Raw genomic sequence first — 20,191 nt, 5'->3', positions numbered from 1 at the left:
TACTGTTGAAAAGTAATTAATCAAAATGAAAAATTCACAATAAGTGCTACATAGTGATTTGCAATGGCCAAAGAATCAGTGAACTTCAGGGTATATCAAAGGTATTAGCCAATCTGAAGAGAAAGGGTATAAAAAATATTGAAGAAAAATAAATAAAACTTCAGAGACCTATGGGATAACATCCCATGCACCAACATATGGTTAATGGGAGTTCCAAAAGATAGGGAGAGAGGAAGGGACAGAAGAAGCATTTAGGAAATGATGGCCACTGATATCCCACATTTGAAGTAAAATATTAATCTGTGGATCCCAGAAGTTCAACAGACTTCAGGTAGGATAAACACAAGCAGAGCTTCACTAAGTCATACTGCTGAAAGACAAAGACTATGAGAACATCTTGAAAGCAGTGAGAGAAACTTGTTATTAAGAAAGCAATGATAAAATTATTATCAGAACAGTGAAGGCAAGAAGGAAATAGAATGGCATATTTGAAATGCTGAAGGAAAAATTTTCAACCATAAGTTCTATATCCAGCAAAATTATCCTTCAAAAATGAAGGTTTATTAAAGACATCCCAGATAAAGGCTTGCTTTTTAAAGAAATTCCAAAGGAAGTCCTTCTTCAGGTTGAAAGGAAGTGCAAAGGAAGGAATGAGAAGCTCCAGAAATGATGAATAGGTGGGTAAATATGGAAGTCTATATGCATCTCTCTTAATTTTTTAGAGGACATAAGAGTGTTTAAAACAATAATTTAATACCAATTTACAACACTAATAATTTACAATACCAATATAATATTGATATTGTAGAATATGTAGGTGCCATGTATATGACAGTGATAGCTCAAAGGATGATAGAGAAAATGAAGCTATATTGGAGCAAGCTTGCCATATTTTATCAGAGTTAAGTCATTATTAATCTGAAATAGATTGTGATGAAATGAGACGCATGGTAATCCCTAGAGCAATCACTGAATAACTAAAAGATATACATTGAAAGAATCAACAGAGGAATTAAAATAGTTCAATACCAAATATTTGTTTAATACAAAAGAAGGCACTAAAGGAGGAGCAAAAAAGGCCTGAGACTTGGCTAAAACAAAGAGCAAAATGGCAGATTAAATCTAACCATATAAATACAGTAAATGTCAATCAAAAGTCAGAAGTTGTCAGACTGGATAAAAAAAGGTCTAACCATATGTTCTCTACAGGAGAAACACTTTAAAGACATGAATAGGTTGAAGGTAAAGGAGTGGAAAAGATATAAGCCATGTGAACACAAACCAAATGAGTATTGGAGTAGTCACACTCAGGACTCTCAGGACTAATAAATGAGGCTGGCAAGGTTGCAGTTTCTAAGACCAGTGTACAGAATCAATTATATTTCTATATACAGTACTACAAATTGAGAGTCCAGAAATGCAGATATAAAAACAATTTCATTCACAGCAGCATCAAAAAGAATAAAATACTTAGGAATAAATTTAATAAAAGAATTGCAATTGCATTTGAAAACTATAAAACATTCCTGAGAGAAAGAAGATTAAATGGAGAAGTATTTTATATTTATGAGTTGGAAGACTTTACATTGTTAAGATGGCATTTCTTCACAAATTCATCTACAGATTTAATGCAATTTCTAACAGAAACACTGAGAGGCTTTTTTGGGTAGAAATTGATAAGCTTTTCCTAAAATTTTATGGAAATACTAAGGACCTTAAATAACCAAGATAATTTTGAAAAAGAATAACAAAGTTTGAAGATTTACACTCCTGATTTTCAAAACTAATGCTACTGTGATCAAGACTCTGTGTTATTGGTATAAGGATAGGCATATAAATCATTGCAACAAAATTGAGATTTCAGAAATAAACCTTTATGGTCAGTTGATTTTTGACAAAAGTGCCAAGGCAGTTGGGAAAGGGTAGTTTTTTTTTTAATACACAGTGCTGGGACAATCAGGTTTTTATATGCACAGAAATGAGCCTGACCCTTACCTCACATCATACATAAAAATCAACTCAAAATGCATTTTAGTCCTAAATGTAGCAGCTAAACCTATAAAACTTCAGAGACAACATAGAAGAAATTCTCTATGACTTTCAGTTGGACAAAGACTTCTTAGGTATGACAACCAAGGAATGTCCATAAAGAAAAAAAATTAGCTGGGTGCCGTAGCATATGCCTATAATCCCAGCACTTTGGGAGGCCGAGGGAAGAGGATTGCTTGAGACCAGGAGTTTGAGACCGGCCTGGGCAACATAGTGAGAAACCATCTCTAAAAAAAAGTTATTTTTAAGTAGAAAAGTATGCCGGTATGGTGACGCACACCTGTAGTCCTAGCTGCTTGGGAGGCTAAGGCAAGAAGTTCAAGGTACATTGAGCTATAATTATACCACTGTGCTCCAGCCTTGGAAACAGTGAGAACCTGTCTGAAAAAAATTAAAAAATAAATCATAATAAAAATATTTAATACTTGTATTTCAGAATTTAAAACTTTTGTTCTTTAAATGACACCTTTAAGAAAATGAAAAGATAAGCCACAGGAGAAAAATACTTGCATAACATGTGTCCGATACAGGACTTGGATCCAGAAGATATTCAGAACTCTTGAAATCAATGCTAAGAAGACAACCCAATTTAAAGATGGACAGAATTGCTGGTTAGACATTTTATGGCTGCTATGCACATTAGAAGATGCTCAAGATCCCTAGTCATTAGGGAATTGCAAATTAAAACTACAATGAGATACCACTATATATCCACTAGAATGGATGTAATTTAAAAGACTGGCAATACCCAGCATTAGTGAGGATATGAAGAAACTGGAATCTTCATACATGGCTGTAGGAACATAAAAATTGTAGTTATTTTGGAAAACATTTTGGTTGAAAGTTAAACATTAACTTACCATATGCTCTGAAAATTCTGTTGTTAGGTTTCTACTCAGGGTAAAAACATATGTCCACACAGAGTAGCATTATTCAAAATAGCCAGAAGCTGCTAACAGCCTAAATGTTCATCAGCTGGTGAAAGGGTAAAGGGTGTGGCATGTCCATGCAATGGAGTACTGTTCAGCAGTTTACAAAGGAACAAACTGCTGATATGCAGCAACATGGGTGAACCTCAAGAACATTCTAAGTGGAAGAAGCCAGATACAAAAGACTACATATTGTATTATTTTATTTACATGAGATTCCTAGAAAAGACAGCTCTAGAGACAGATAATGATCAGTGGTTGCCTAGGGTTGAGGGTACGATTAGAGATTACTGCAAGTATTTAAGCAAAGGGGTAGTCTTGGGGCAGTGGTCTTGCAGTGATGGCCACACAACTCTACACTTTTACTAAAAATTGTTGAAATGTACACTTACAATAAGTGAATTTCATGATATGTGAATTATACCTCAGTAAAGCTGCTTAATATAAAAAGCGTATTTCAGTGAGGCTTGGAAACCTTGTAGGCCTGGAGCAGTAACAGCTCCTTAATTCAGTATTCCTTCTGCCTTTCCAGTAGGAACTATAATTCAGGTTAAACAAATATGGGCACACCTGTTTTATTGCACTCCATTTTATTGTGGATCATAGATACTGCCTTTTTTTCTTTTTATTAAACAAACAGAAAGTTTGTGGCATCCCTGCACCCAGCAAATCCATCAGTGCTGGTTTCTGGCAACAGGTGTTCACTTTGTGTCTGTGTTACATTTGATAATTCTCATAACACTTCAAACTTCATTATCTCTGTTACAGTGATCTGAGATCAGTGATCTTTGATGCCACTATTATAATTGTTTAGGGGCCCTGTGCACTGCCCATTTCCTCTTGAAAATGAATGTAAATGGAGAAAAGATGCAAACTGAACCCTGGGACCCCAGGTTAAGAAGGAATCTGCAAAGGGGTTGTACAAAAATTGTTTATTTCCAAATAATTTTTAAATTAGTTTTATTTAAGTATAACTTAAATAAAATAAAGCTGCCTGTTCCATGAGCTTGGACAAATGTATAGACCAGTGTGACTACCACCCTAAATCTAGGTACAGCACATTTCAGTTGTCCCAAAAAGTTCCTTTGTGATCCTTTATAATCAGCCCATCCTGTCCTCTGCATCCAATGAGCTGCTTTCTGTCACCGTAAATCAGTTTAGGTTGCTCTAGAATTTCATAGCAATAGAATCATGCATTATGTAATCTTTTGTGTCTGACAGTTTTTACTCAGCTTAATGTTTAAAAAATTCATCCCTGTTGTTGTGTTTAACGGTTTGTTCCTTTTTATTCCATTGTATGAGTATACCTCAATTTATGTATCCTTTGACCTATTAATGGACATTTGAGTTGTTTAAAAATTCAAAAATGGGCTATTAGGAGTAAAACTTCTGAAACATTCTTCAAGTCTTTTTGTTGATACATATGTTTATTCCTCTGGTGTAGATACCTAGGAGAGGAGTTGCTGGACATCAGATAAAAATATTATAATCCAATAAGAAATTGTCAAACTTCCCCAAAGTAATTGTGCCATTCTACACTCCCATTGGCAATGCATGAGAGTGCCAGTTTCTTTCTGTTCTCACCAACAGTTGATGTTCTCAGCCTTTTCCATGGTGATCATTCTGATGGATATAGTGATATTTCATTGTGATTTTAATTTAGATTTCTCTGATGATTGATGATGATAAGCATCTTTTCCTGTGCGGTTTGACTAATTGTGTATCTTCTTTTGGGACATTTTGTTTAGATCTGTTGACTGTTGGATTTAATTTTTGTTATAATTCATTTCTATACTTTGGATGTAAGTCCTTTGTCAGATAAATTATGAAAATGTTTTTGCAATCTGTGTTTGCCTTCTTACTTCCTTAGTGGTGACTTTTAAAGAGCAGAACTTTTAAATGTTGATGAAGTGAATTTAATTTTTTAGTTTAGAGCTTTTTATCTTTTACTAAGAAACCTATGCCTGTCCTTGGGTTATGAAAAGTTTCTCCTAGAAGTTTTACAGTTCTGGTTTTTATGCCTAGATCAATAATCCATATTGAGTTAATTTTTGTGTATGTTAAGAGACAAGGGTTGAAATTTATTTTTTCTATATGTATATTCATTTGTCCCAGCACTATTTATTGCAAATACTTTTTCCTTTTGAATTGCAATTTTCTGTCTATGTATGGCTTTATTTCTGTACTCTTTATTCTCTTCATTGATATATGTGTCTAACGTTAGGCCAGTATCTATCAGACTGTCTTGGTTACTGAAGCTTCATACTTAGTCTTGAAATCAGGTAATGTAAGTTCTTTAACTTTTTTCTTCTCTTTCAAAAAACACTATAAAACAAAATACACATAGGAAATAGTCTTAGAAAATACAGAGGGGAAGGCAGAATAGAGAGAAAAAAGCTAGTATTCAGATGTGCAAGCCTTTTGTGCAGTTGGGCTACAACCAAAGCCATCTAAGCCTGAGAACCTTGGAGAGTAAACAGTGTAATTTCATTTCATCATGTTAAAGTAAAACCTCATTTGTTAGTTTTTGTTTTTATTCCCATCAAGATTTTGAACCTCTTGGTGACATCACATTTTCCTTTTTTGAGAAGAATTTGTTTTTAGTTCTCTGCAGCATTGCTAGTTCATTAATTCCCATAGTTGCTGCTACCTGGGAATTAGCAATTTCTCTGAACAATTTCCACTCTGTATCTAATACCTAAGTGAACAGATATTTTAGATGTGGTTTCAGCTTTTGAAATGAGGCACCAATTCAACATTACTTAATAAGTAAATGTTCTGTTCTGGAACTCTTCAGAAGCTGTTGATTTTATTTTGATATTAGTAATAATCACATACAGATGCTTTTGACTGTGAAGTGCAGAAATCACAATTTATAGTAGTATGTGAATGGCGTAAACAGCAGAGAAAGGTTACCTCTTGAAGGTAGAAGTTATGAGACCAGGCACCTCGTTTTCACTAATTCAACAGCTCAGTGTCAATGGGGGCATCAAAACACCAAGTTCTGTTTTTTATTTTGCCATCTCAGCATATTGACTTTGTCCTCAGGCTAGCTCCGCGTATGCTAAAGAGAGCCACTGTGCATATATATGTGCCAAAAGCAAGTGTCACACTAAGAGTAAGAAAGGCCTTTCCAAAAGCTCTATGTCATGCTTTATCACCTGGACCTAAGTTTTATGCTTCCCATTAACCAGTCAGTTGCAAGGAGGGTGAGATGACAGTGATAGGGTTAGAATAGACAGGATCTCTGGAATAGTACACCCACCTTTTAGAAATGAGAAAACTAGGATGCAGAAGAATAGTCACTTTCTAAGGTCACACAGGTAGGAATAATAAAAAGTGATTGGGGCTGTTATTTAAATTCAGCTCAGGCCCTGTTTATTTGCATGTATATTCTTTTGTTTGAAGACATTCAGTGAAATTCATAAATGGACTGTGTCACTTAAAATAATTTGTTCATGTAGTGGCCTATATGTCTGCTTTCTTTGTTGATATATGAACTTGAAAAATCAAAGGCTTTCCCCTACACCCTTCCCTGTAGTCTAATTCAAAAGACAAATTAGCAACAAAAGTTTGATATGCTTTTGGATGAGTTAGGAGTACAGAGAGTAAAAAAAAAAAAAAAAAAACACCACCGCCTAGAATTCTTTCTCAAGTTAGATTGTCCAGAGCCAATGTAGCAGCTCAACAATGTCATTAAAGAAGCAGTTTTCTTCTCTGGTTCTGCCTCTTAGCTGGCTACCTCATGGGTAGCCATGATGGTGGCTACCACACCCATCAGATCCATATTCTAGGTAGAGAGAATGGCAAAGTGTGAAAAGCCCCACCAGCTCTGTTTGCTTTTTTTCAGGAAAACTATCTGGCACTGTGTGATTGAGATACAATGCAAGCCACAGATGTAATTTAAAACTTTCCATCTGGGCATGGTGGCTCATGCTTGTAATTCCAGCACTTTGAGAGGTTGAAGCAGATGAATCACTTGAGGTCAAGAGTTCAAGACCAGCCTGGCCAATATGGTGAAACCCTATCTCTATTAAAATTAGAAAAATTAGCTGGGTGTGGTGGCATGTGCCTGTAGTCCCAGCTACTTGGGAGGCTGATGTAGGAGAATCACTTGAACCTGGGAGGCTGAGATTGCAGTAAGCCAAGGTTGCTCCACTGCACTCCAGCCTGGGCGCCAGAGCTAGACTCCATCTCAGGGAAAAAAAAAAAATTTGCAGTAGGTACAGTTTAAAGACTGAAAAAAAGCACATTAATATATTTTAGTAGTAACATTTCATTTTACCCAATATTGCCAAAATAGTATCATATGAAAGTGTAATCAATGAAAACTATTTTTTTTATACTTAGTCTTCAAAATCTGGGGTGTATTTTACAATTGCAGCTTATCTCAGTTTACACTGGCCACATTGCCAGAGTTCAGTAACCACATGTAGCTAGTAGGGGTGTAATGGTAAGTTACAACTAACTGGCTTTCTAGGAAAAAAAAGTATGCATAAATATATGTACATGAGTTTATTCTAAATTTTACAAATTTAACAGACTTTTAGTGCAGAATTTACAAATAATAATGAAAATAGAATATCCTCTATTGTCAATTCTGTATAGCTTGTTGATTCTCGCAAAACACTTTCATTGATTTTCCTTTATTTTTTTCTGAACTCTCACAGTTAACTTATGGCTGCAATTCAACTGTAATTTGACCAAAATGACTATAAATAAATGCTCGATTACTCTCCAATTTAGTAAAGTAGTTGCTCACATCATTGGCAAATGAATGTAGTTCCAACATCAATGTCAGTTAATATTTTTGCTTATGTTAATGAGATGGGTGGGTTTTTTTGTTTTGTTTTGATTTTGCTGTTTATTTCATACTGGCTACAGTCATGATACACTGTGTCATGGTGCACCCATCACCCAGGCAGTATACACTGCACCATATTTGTGGTCTTTTATCCCCCACCCCCTTCCCACTCTTGGGGATCCTGGGAGGAAAGGGAGTATACTTTCGTGTAGGATTCATGTGAACTGTTGGGGCCAGAGGGCTGACTGTCTTTCAAGATTGCTGCCATCAGTAACATCTCTCCCTGTTTTACAGGTCTGACTCTTTATATCAAGAGCTGAAAGAAAATTTTTGCTAGGGTTTGGATGTTTGTCTCCTCTAAACTTCATGTAGAAATCTAATGTCTAATGCTGGAGGTGGGGCATAATGGGAGGTGTTTGGGTCACGGGGCAGATTCCTCATGAATAGATGAATGCCTTCCCTGAGGGATGAGGAGATGAGTGTGTTCTCACTCCTTGAGAGCTAGTTGTTAAAAAGGGCCTGGAGTTAATTTTAGTGTAAGGTGTCAGAAAGGGGTCCAGTTTCTGCTTTCTGCACATGGCTAGCCAGTTTTCCCAACACCATTTATTAAAAGGAATCCTTTCCCCATTGCTTGTTTTTGTCAGGTTTGTCAAAGATCAGATGGTTGTAGATATGTTGTGTTGCCTCCGAGGCCTCTGTTCTGTTCCATTGGTCTATATCTCTGTTTTGGTACCAGTACCATGCTGTTTTGATTACTGTAGCCTTGTAGTATGGTTTGAAGTCTGGTAGTGTGATGTCTCCTGCTTTGTTCTTTTTGCTTAGAATTGACTTGGCTATGCGGGCTCTCTTTTGGTTCCATATGAAGTTTAAGGTGTTTTTTTCCAGTTCTGTGAAAGTCATTGGTAGCTTGATGGGGATAGCGTTGAATCTGTAAATTACTTTGGGTAGTATGGCCATTTTCACGATATTGATTCTTCCTAACCATGAACATGGAATGTTTCTCCATCTGTTTGTGCCCTCTCTTATTTCGTTGAGCAGTGGCTTGCTAAAATGCAATAAAAAAATTTAAAAAAAAAAAAAAAAGGGCCTGGCGCCTCCTGGCTCTTTCCTCCTTTCCAGTCACATGGTCTTTGCCCACACTGGCTCCCCTTTACCTTCTGCCATTAGTGGAAGCAGCCTGAGGCCCTCATCAGAGGCAGAGCCCAATGTTGCAGTCCACTGTTCTGTGCAGTTGGAAGGCCAGCCCACACTCGAAGTGGGCAGAGAGAGAGGCTCCTCCTCTTGACAGGGAGCAGGACAGGCTGCAGAAGAGTGTATGAAATAGGATATACTGTTTCGAGCATCTTTGGAAAGTACAGTCTGCCACATGATTTTTAGACGTTCAGTTTGATTTCTCAACACTTTGTGAATGTGTATCCATATGTTCTATTTTTGTCAGATATAGCAATCATGAATATGTTAGTTTTGTTAAACTAACATATTTGAATTAGGAAGCTTTCCTTCCCTGTTCTTTGCTCCGGAATAATCTAAAATATTGTAATTGTTTCTCAAAAGTTTAAAGAACTTCCATAAAACCACCTGAACTGCCTACATGACAAAGATTTTTATTTGGCGAAATGTAATTTTTTATCAAAGTTTTCTCCCCCCTTGATTTCTTCTATATGATACATATTTAGAAAGCCCTTCCCCAATTTGGGAACATTTGACTGTTTAGTCACAGTTCCTATTTGTTGTAGTTGTGTATTTTACATGTAATTAGTTAATCCACATAGACTTGTTTTGGTGTGAGATGAAGACAGAGCTTTCTTTTCTCCACCCAGTTTGTGAACCAGTTAGATGACAAGCTGTCTATTCCCTGATAATTTGCACTGCAGCCTTCATCTTATTCAATGTTAAAAATTCTGGAGTCTGTTTCTGGGTTTCTGTTCTCTTCTGTTGATATGTAAGTTCTTTTTCCCATTCTGTGTTTTTAATTGTAACTATATTCCCAGCATCTTAAGTTTTTAGAAATCACTAAGTGTTCATGGCTATGAAATGTGAGTAAATGCCGCCCGACTCATACTAAGCAGGTATGCTTTTAGACTATTGAGAACAAGGATTTTTTCAAAATTCTATGAAGAATTTGTTTAATGTATACCTTAGCCAGATATTTTTGTGCTTTTATGTTCTGGAAAGGAGGAATAAATGGAACACATACTAATCACATATTTATAGCTTGTGATCATGACTTTCAAATATATAAATTGGTGTGTGTATGTCTCAGAAGAAAATGAATAAATGAATTTACTATTGAAGGTGATAGTCAAGTAAACTGAAGCATATTATACTAGAAAAGAGTTTTCGTAATTCATTAAAGAAAGCTGTTTCTAGAGTAAATCTAGTAATATTTAATTTCTGAACCATATCATCTAATTAATAAAGTACTTTAAAATGTGCTCTTTAACAAAATGAGTCTTTTATTTTCATTAATGTAGCTTATTTTTGTTTTTCAGATACTGCTTTCTGTTTGCTCTGGGATACCTCACAGTGTGCCAAGTTACTCGAGTCTATATCTTTGACTATGGACAATATTCTGCTGATTTTTCAGGGTAAGATGAAAACTTTGATTTAGTAGCCTGTTTTATCCATTCTAGCAAGGTGGTTAAAGGACAAAATATTATATTTGCATTTAGTAGTTCAAGTGAAAAGCTATTATTAAACATTTCAGTTGAAAATTTCTTCATAAATTTAGAATTTCCCTCTTCTAAGTAGTCTGTTATAGTACTGCAGAAGTCAGTGAGAGCCTTGTTCTGCTTCTCCTTACCTAATGGGCCTTCTTTGGTTCATAGGTCCTTGAGCTAGGTCAGTCAGAGTTTCCTAGAGAACACGCTCAAGGATGCATTCTTCTTCTATGCGTTTCACCTCTTTGTAATGTTCTCCATTTAACAGCAGTATTCAGTTGAGTAGTGGAAATAACTTCTGGCTTTTGTTCCTTCAAAGGGGATTTATTTTCTTACTGGGTGCTAGATGAGTCTCTGTCCTGTAACAAAACTGAATGTCTGTTATGAAATAAATACAAGAAAAGCTCTTATGAAGTAACTTGCTTTCCATCTTTGTAAAGTGACATCTGCTAACACCTTGGTACCAGATGGGGAAGTTGAAGATACACTTTTATTTTTTTTTTATGTCAGGCTTGACTGCTTTCTCCAGTGAATAAGATACGGTAGGCCTGCTTTGGGTTAGACTGGAGTCATCTGGACTGCATAAGTAATGAGCAGTAAATCCAATTTAAGAATAAGTGTTTTGGAAAAGTCATGATACCTCTGAAAAAAAAATTATTCAGCAATAGAAATGGACCAAAGTTGTATCAGCTCAGAGAAAAATCACTTTTATGAAACAAGAGAATTTNAGGAAATATCTTTTTCTCCATAATGAGATTAAAGTATATTTTACAACACAGATTTTAAAATTGGTTTGGCTGAAAGGAAATTACATCAAAACAAAACCCAGATCAAAACAAAATAATTTAAATGCGCCAAAAATCTAGTTAATCAAAGCTATTGAGAGGAATTGGGAAATACACCTGGAAGAGCAGAAAAGGAGAACAGATGTTGGCCATCCCATTTATGGATAGTAGGTGTTCCTGGAGAACATGACCTCATGAGAAGAATCAGTAGACGCTAGACCACTGTGAAAACCTTCGTGATCTTGAGGAAGTAGCCCAGGTCACGTTGTCATCATAGTGTAATGAAATTAGGAAATCATTGTGTAAGTTTAAAATAATTGCAATTGCTTAGAAAATTTAATTCTCCTGAGAATTTGCAACCATATTGGTCTTGTTCATCACGCATCCTATGCTTAGCACATGGTGGAATTAAATGTGTATTGAGTCAGGAATAATACTTAAGTACAGAAGAAAGTTGAAAATACAGTCAGAAGAATGGGGGAAAGTAACAAACAACACAAATGAAGAGACGAGAGCCATGGGGGCAAAGCTGTGCCACCTGAAAGAGAAATTAAGAGCTTCGAATACTTGAGTTACAATCAGTGAGAAATAAGCATTTATTAATAGTAGAAAATTGAAACAAAAAGCATACTTTTAATTAGTTTAATTTATTAATGTTGATAACAGAAATGTTAGCATTAGCAGCTTGAAGTTAACAATATTGTAAAATCATGAATTTTCACATTGGCCTCTGGGGTCCTGGGACTTTGTAGGCAGATTCTGCAGGTGTCAGAGGAGCTCAGCAGGTGAGGTTCTAGGTCTTCCAGTCTTGCTTCAGCCACGTCTGCTCTGTGTTTCTCTAGTTTGTATTTTGGGATTCTGTGTAATAGTTCATTAAAAAATATTTTGCTGCTCTTTTAACTGGTCGATTTTAAAAATAATTTAACATAGCCAAGTTGAATGTATTATACAATCGTGTGGATTGGTGTGAGTATAGATTTGTGTGGCCCAGACTTTGGTGGGCTCTCACAGCCCCTCCATCAGTTTGATCTTAGTCATTCCCCTTTTTATTTCCCTTATTAGCTATTCCAAATTCTTGTCAGTCTCAAGGCCTTTACCTGACATTTCTATATTATCTAGGGATAGGCTAAATACATTTAAAACAATAACAGTATTTCAGTGGCTCAACGTAATAAGAGTTTATTTCTCATTCACATTACATTTCATTGAGGAGGGAGTCTCTGCTCCACACAGTCATTTAGGGAACCAGACTCGTTCCTTCTTATGGTTCTACCTCCTTCAGGCTCTGGAATCCTCTAGGTTAAGTTGAGGGCGGGGTGGTAAGTGTGAGCAAAGTGAGGGTGTACCTGGGCAACACTTCTGTGTGCCTCCTATCAGCAAGCATGAGTCATGTGGCCTCAGACCAGAGGACAGTTGACTTTAAGAACATAGTGCATGTTTAAAAAACAGCTGTATATGATGTGACTTTAGAAGTATTTTGCTGCTATTTAAAATGCCATTTAAGGCTGAGTGTGGTGGCTCACACCTGTAATCCCAGCACTTTGGAGGCCAAAGCAGGTGGACTGCCTGAGCTCAGGAGTTTGAGACCAGCTTGGGCAGCATGGTGAAACCCTGTCTCTACTGAAGATACAAAAAATTAGATGTGCATGGTGGTGCACACCTGTAGCCCCAGCTACTCAGGAGGCTGAGGTGGGAGAGATGCTTGAGCCCTGGGTGCAGTGGTTGCAGTGAGCCGAAATCGCACCACTGCCTTCCAGCCCAGGTGACAGAGTGAGACCCTGTCTCAAAAAAACAAAAATAAATTTTAAAAAAATGCATTTAAATACTTAAGTGTAGTTTTAAATATTTAAATATATAGAAGAAAAACAATCTGGCATTTTTAAGATAGAAAACCTGTTTATAAAACTCCCAGTTTAAAGAATATTTTTTATCTGTTAGGAGAAAAGTTTTGACCATTATCAGTGGTCTGATAAAGATTAGACACAGTCGAATTAGCTGAAGGAGACCATTGTGACAGAATTAACTTGAAGGCTCTCTATTTTTTTTTCTTTTAAATGGGCACAGGAGAGAAAAGAGCCACCTAGAGACAGACTCCTCTTGCTGAAGTATTTGGGCACAGGGAACCCTTGAATGTGTTATAATACATGAGCAGAAAAGATCCTGATTAGAGTGAATATCATAGATCTTCAGAATGTTAGATGGCTAAGAAGGTGGATTGGATAGTGACTAACCCTTTGTGCTGAGCTGGCCCATTGCTCTGACGCTAAAAAGCGTAAGAAGCAAAGCCCAGACTCTTGCTGAGGAATCAAAGTGAAATCTCTTTTGTATGGGACAATTTTACTTGCACAGGAGTATGGAGAAATGGGTGTGTGTTTGTGTGCGAGTCTGTGTAAATTGTTAGGTTTAAGATACATTTCAGATGTTGATTAGATACAGGGACTTATGCCGTAATACAAGTTTCTATTTACAGAAAGGTTGAAAAGCTACTGAAATTGTTTAGTCTCACATTAGCCTTAGAAAACAGATACAAGATAAATATAAAACAACTACATAGCTTTCTTTATATCAGCAATAATCAGTTAGAAAATGAGAAACAGGATTCTTTTTCAAAAGCAAGAAAAACCATAAAAAATCTAGTAATTTGTATAAAAAGAAATGTACAGAAGCTCTGTGCAGAAAATGATAAATTCTCACTGTAGAACAGAGTAACTGGCAAAAAAAATCAGCCTGTTTGTTTGAATAATAAACTCAGTATGTGACTGAGTGCAGTGGCTCACAGCTGTAATACCAGCACTTTGGGAGGTCTAGGTGAGAGGATCGCTTGAGCTCAGGAGTTCAAGACCAGCCTGGGCAACATGGCGAAACCTCGTCTCTACAAAAAATTTTAAAATTAGCTGGGCATGGTGGTGTATTCCTGTAGTTCCAGCTACTCGGGAGGCTGAAGCGGGAGGATCGCTTGAGCTTGGGAGATTGAGGTTCCAGAGCCATATTCACACAACTGTACTCCAACCTGGGTATCAGACCAAGACCCTGTCTAAAAAAAAAAAAAAAAAAAAATCAAAACCTTCAGTATTATAAAGATACTAATGGGGCTGGGTGTGGTGGCTCATGCCTGCACTCCTAGCATTTTGAGAGGCTGAGGCAGGTGGATCACTTGAGGCCAGAAGTTTGAGACCAGCCTGACCAATATGGCAGAACTTGTCTCTACTGAAAATATAAAAATTAGCTGGGCGTGGTGGGGCGTACCTGTAATTCCAGCTACTTGGGAGGTTGAGGCCTGAGAATCACTTGAGCCAGGGAGGTGGAGGTTGCAGTGAGCTGAGATCGCACCACTGCACTCCAGCCTGGGTGACTGAGCTGTCTCAAAAAAATAAAAAATAAAGTAAAAAAAAAAAAAAAGACAGATTCCCTCTGACTCCCCCAAGTTAATCTGATGATATAATGCAGGTAAAATTGGAGTTTTTAGGGAAATCAGGTAAATAAATTGAAAAGTTTCTCCAGAAGAATCAATGCTTGAGTATAGTGAAGTGATATAAAGACGTTCTACCCAGGAGCCATTAAAATATTCTGGACTGACAGCAATAGACAAACCAAGGAAACCAAGATGAAGGACCAAGAAAGAGACCCACGGATCTAAGAAATAAAAATACAGAACAGCAGTGGTGGGATCAGAAATTCATGGGGAAAGCCAGGCTCTACTCTTCAGTAAATGGTACTGGGACGTTTGGAAAGAGAAAAGAAAGATAAATCCTTGCCCCACGTATAGATAATAGACTGCAGATGGAAGTGAGAACAGATTTTTTAGCAAAAAGGTTCTGATTGGAATGTGTTGATTTCTGTGGTACTGAAAAGGTTGCTTTTAGTGTACGTACCAAAAATTTATATGTGAAATAATCATTTCTTCATGTCAAGAATGTATCTTAGAGCTAACTGAACCGTATTAGAGGCTTAGTAAATGCTTACTACTGGTCAGAGGTGTGTGCTCCTTCAGTAAGGTTTATTAAGCATGCGCTGTGCATTTTGCTAGGTTCTTCAAGGTTCAGACAGGTACTTTTGTAGGCAGCATTTTTTTCAAGCGTAATAAGAACTGGTAGACCATATAATCTGATAGCCACAGGTGTGCTTATCATGTCCATCCCTTCTTTTTAGAAAGCGTTATTCATATTCAGACTCTGATTGTAGATGTGTTTCTGTGTTCTCTGAAATGAGTCATGGAAGGCCCCCCTTGGCCCTTCATTGTGTTCCCGCTAATGATGCATAACTGTGTTGTGAATAGGGTTGATGTAAATCATTCAACTGCCTGCAAGTAGTGGAACTTGATCCTGTCCCTGATCCTGGCTCATTCTGTGGGAGCATTTCCCAGCCCCTTGACCTACATTTGATTTCAGGAAACATTCCATCTGGCTACCACTAATGTAATTCAAGTTATCTGGAGTAAACAGAGATGGATCCATTATGGTTTGCTTTGTCTGTTCGTCGCCCTACCCAACCAAGCCTTTCTCCCTGAACGTATGTGTGTTCACAAAGCAGGTGGCACAAGATTCATCAGAAACATGCAGTGTTTTCCTGAGGCTGAGAAGCTGGTGATGGGCCTGCGGGGCCTCCTCAGTGTGTGCCTTCTCACCACTCTTTCTTCTTCAGTTCTGCCACTCATCCCAGTGTTTCTCCTTGGAACACCCTTCCAGCCATATCTGCGTGTCCAAACCTCCACAGTCTTAAAGGCTTAGCTAAATGACTCTTGTTTGAGATGCATCCCCTCAGCTCTCTCTGTGTAAATCCTCAAATAGCTCACTGGGCAGTGCATACTTTGTACTGTAGTTATTCACATACCTTTCATCAAAACAGCGCTTCCCTTTTGATTATTATGTTCCTTCAGCACCATTGGCTTCATAGCAGTTTAGTTATTATGCAAAGGCGTGAATGGAGACGGGACCCAGCTCCTATTAAACATCTGCTGTGTGTCAGACACTATTGAATTTAGTACACAGTGGCATCATTATCCCCTGTGTTTTATAGATAACCGTTTTGAGAAAAGTCAGATAACTTCCTTGTCTTCCACAATTGGTGTGAAGTGGGGTCAGGATTAAGTGTTCTGACCCGTACGTCCAGCTGCCTATGCACCCTGCTGTCTAGGGCCTCTTGTGCCAAGCATGCCTAAAGTTGCAGCCCTGATTTCCCTTCTCAGTCCGCTTCCTCCTCCTAGTTAGTTACCCTGGTCAAAAACCTCTGTGGTACCAAGTATGAAAACCTGCATAGGATACATTATCAAATCCCATTGACTTTCCCTTCAGAATAGATCTAGAAGTGACTTCAGACCTCCTGTGCTGTTACCCTGGTCTGGGCCACCATCCTCCCCTGCCCACCTTCCCCCTGCCTCTGGTACCCCCACAGTCTTTTTTCAACCTAGAGTCAGAATGTATTCTTTTAAAACCGAGTCACTTTTTTGCCTAAAATCCTCCAGTAGTTTCTTGTCTCACTCAGATCGATGCCTGTGTCCTCACCCTGAGAAGGCGAGAGCCTGCTGGATCCGGCCTCCTGCTTGCCGTCTTCAACCTTTGTTTGTGTCCCCATTACTCACTGTCACATTGGCCTCCATGCTGATCCTGCAACATGCCAGTCACACTTCTTCCTAGACTGTTGAACTTGCCTTTCTCTCTTCCTGGAACATTTTTACTCCAGGCCTCCACAGAGCTTGTCCTCTGGTTCACTGTCATCTTCTGGGTGAGGCTGGTTCCCACCTGTGTCCTGTATTCCTTAGGCCCCTTACTCTGCTTCATTTTATTGCCCAGGGCTCATAGCGTCTGACACATTGTATCTTTACCTGTTTATTCGTTTATAATCTGTCTCTCTCCAGTGCAGTATAAATTCCATAACAGCAAGGACTTGGCCTGTCCTGTTCACACTGTGTCTTTGGCACATAGAACAGTACTTGGTGCATCGTAGGTGTTCATTCATTAAATACTTGTTTTTTTCTGAATGAAGCTGTTAGTAAATGAATGAATGGACAAAGACTAATGGCCTTTTCCATCATCTCTCACTTTGTATTCATTTGGTGTTAGGCAAGTGAGTTTACTTGGTGTCAGCAGATCTTGTTTGGATGAAAGGGTACTTGTACACTTAGGATAACTGAGGTGGACAGTTAACAGTTTGCCTCTGTTGCCGGGTAACACATATCCTGGTGGCAAGCTGTTACCCAGTAGATGCTTTTAGTTGATTTGTAGCATTAACATACAGACTTCCCTTGAGTTTAGTGGTCTCCTAGAGATAACAGAACAATCGCAAAAGTAATTGTTCATTTTTAGCATTCATTCGCTTGTAATGTTTAACTACATTTGAGTTTTACTGTGTAATAGAACCAAATCCTATTCTTGTTCTTTGTAGAGATAAAAAGTATGTAAATATATTTTTAAATTTTTTATCCTTTTTTTATTTCAGAAAGCCTAGAATTTTTACTTAAGCTGAATTTTTTTATATTAGCTAAAACTGTTACATCAGTTGAAGTATTACTTTGAACAGTTATATTTCATATTTTCCCACAGTCTTAGCAGAGTATCACTGGAAGGAAATTTCGGTAATACCACTTAAATATACTAACGTTGTCCTATAGAAGGAAAAAAATCTCCATCCACAGGCCCTGACCTCACTCTGGAAGTTCCAAAGCCTTCCACTTCTTCTCCCTTTTCCAGCTTCCAGCTTCCATCCTAGCGAAACAGGAGGTTCTTTCCAATTTGTGTCAAGGCATCCCAGGCTTTTCCTAGGGTCCAGGAAGTGGTTAGATACTGAGGCTGCATTAATACAAAGTCAACGGATATTCAATAGTTAACATGTCAGTAAAGATGTAAGTGAAATAGTTGTGTAAATCACCCTAATTTGTCCTGAAACAGATGTTTGTGAACAAAATATACTGTTAAGAAAGCCCACTGCAGTTATGTCCCTGTGTACTGTTATGACTATTTTCATTTGTAAATGCCTTCTGCACAGTTGTTTCTGCTGTGGAAGGGTGAGGTGTGCCCTTTCTCATCAGTCTTTCTTGTCTCCTAGCTGTGTACCTGCTGTGCTGTGTTGGACTCATCTGGCTGTTTTGCCCTCTAGTTTGCATTTCTGAGCTCTCTTTAATCTACTCATCCCTTACTGAACTTTTCCTATAATCTTATTTTCATCCATAACATATGCCTGTGTAGTTACTCTATGATAGTTTTGTCTTCAGTCTTTCTGTTTCTCCATGTGCAATGCCTGGCTGACGGGTTGGACCAGAGAATTGGGACTGCCATCCACTTAAAACAAAAGGAATATATGGAGCTAATGACCATCAGGAAATGAAGCAAAAAAAAAAATGATGAGGCATTTCTATAAACCAGTCAGTACATTGACAGTGTATTATGTACCAGGTACTGAAGGCACAGAAATAATTAAAGCAGTATTCCTAACTGTTGAGTAGCTCATGGTTTTTTTTTTTTTGTGGTAATAGAAGAGTAAACAAATAATTACAATATATAATAAATGCTTTCACGCACAGACGAGAAAGAACAGATAGCGGGGGGTGTATAACCTATAGAGGGAGTAATAGATCTTGACTAGACACTTAGATTCCATTTATTTGATATTTTAAAAATATTTGTTGGCCAGGCACAGTGGCTCACACCTGTAATTTCAGTACTTTGAGAGGCTGAGGCGGGTGGATCACTTGAGTCCAGGAGTTTGAGAACAGCCTGAACAACATGGCAAAACCTCGTGTTAACCAGAAATTTAAAGATTATCCACGTGTGGTGGCACGCTCCTGTAGTGTCAGCTGCCTGGGAGGCTGGGGTGGGAGAATCATTTGAGCCCAGAAGTTCGAGGCTGAATTCAGTCAGCCAAGATTGCACTACTGCACTCCAGCCTGGGTGACAGAGCGAGACCCTGATGAAAAGAAATGTTTTTTTTTATTTAGCACATATTTTGTGCCAGACACTGTGATACATGCTGAAGGTTTAGTGGTGAACAAGACTGTTAGGTTCCTTGCCTCATGGACTTTCTAAAAAAGGGAGAGATTTAAAAGGGAGAGATTTAATAAAGAGAACAACTATGAATGTGAAAACACTGTAAAGGAAACAAACAAGGACTGAGATGAAATGAAGTGTGTGTATTTTCATGCATGTGTGTGTGTTTGTGTGGGCAGAGGGAAGCTCCTTGAGTTAGAGTTGTCCAGTGGGCCTCTTGTGCGAAGTGACTCTTCAGCTGATTCTTGAAGAGGGAGGAGTAGCTTATCCTTGTAAAATGATTCCAGGAAGAGTAGTCTGGGTGGAGAGAGCAGCATTTGGAGAGAGGCTGGAGTATTCAGGTCCATTTCCTGTCTTCCCTCCTACTCTGTTAAGGGGCATGATTCCTGGAATCAGCAGTACAGCTACATGTCACCCGTCCTCCCAGCCACACATCACCTGTCCTCCCAGTGAAGCTCACTTTTATAAGAGCTTCTGTGTCCTTTGCACCTGATGGAATAGAAGTTGTATGTGGGTTCAGGGGCCCAAGCGGGCACAAGAAGGACACTCAGAGCCCATATTTGCATTTTTTAAACATCTTGTCTGTGTATACCTGACAGATTACTGTGTCACTGAATTGACAAAATAAATGTAATAATTATTTTATCAGTTGTTATTATGTTTTAAGGAGACATGGGTATTAGAATTTAGAACCGAAGAGAATTGCATAACTCACCAGTGAGCTAAACTATGAAAAGAATTAGGCAGATTGAGAAAAATGATTATCTCCCCCTGGGGAAATGGAAATTACAGGGCATTTTTTATAATTTTCAAGGGCTTGAAGGATATCTTACAAAGCAGAAATAGCAATTGGGTGTTCCAAGCCACCTGGGGGATTAGGTTGGTTGAAGCATGATTCCCTGAGATGTGAGTATGTAAATGTAAGAATTGACTTTTAGAATTGAACCTAAGAGAAATCTCCTCCCTTAAGTACTTCCAGTTTAAG

At 38.0% G+C, this 20,191-nt stretch overlaps 1 protein-coding gene across 3 annotated transcripts in view; it reads left to right on the top strand.

The window, feature by feature from the left end:
* The window catches only part of MBOAT2 (membrane bound O-acyltransferase domain containing 2), a 138,661-nt gene that overhangs the window by 82,133 nt on the left and 36,337 nt on the right, over positions 1-20,191 (top strand). For 2 of the 3 annotated variants that reach the window (XM_037737128.1, XM_017525074.2), the window contains exon 3: positions 10,275-10,370. In XM_037737128.1, the coding sequence (XP_037593056.1) occupies positions 10,275-10,370 (96 nt within the window). Of the gene's footprint in view, positions 1-9,832; positions 9,852-10,274; positions 10,371-20,191 lie in introns of those variants that run through there. The other variant, XM_017525085.2, reaches the window with a different exon arrangement.

Source organism: Cebus imitator, unplaced genomic scaffold (genome assembly GCF_001604975.1).
Source record: "Cebus imitator isolate Cc_AM_T3 unplaced genomic scaffold, Cebus_imitator-1.0 Scaffold1, whole genome shotgun sequence".
Classification (NCBI taxonomy): Eukaryota; Metazoa; Chordata; class Mammalia; order Primates; family Cebidae; genus Cebus; species Cebus imitator.
Note: the sequence above shows the minus strand (reverse complement) of the source record. Positions and strands in the feature narration are given on the sequence as shown.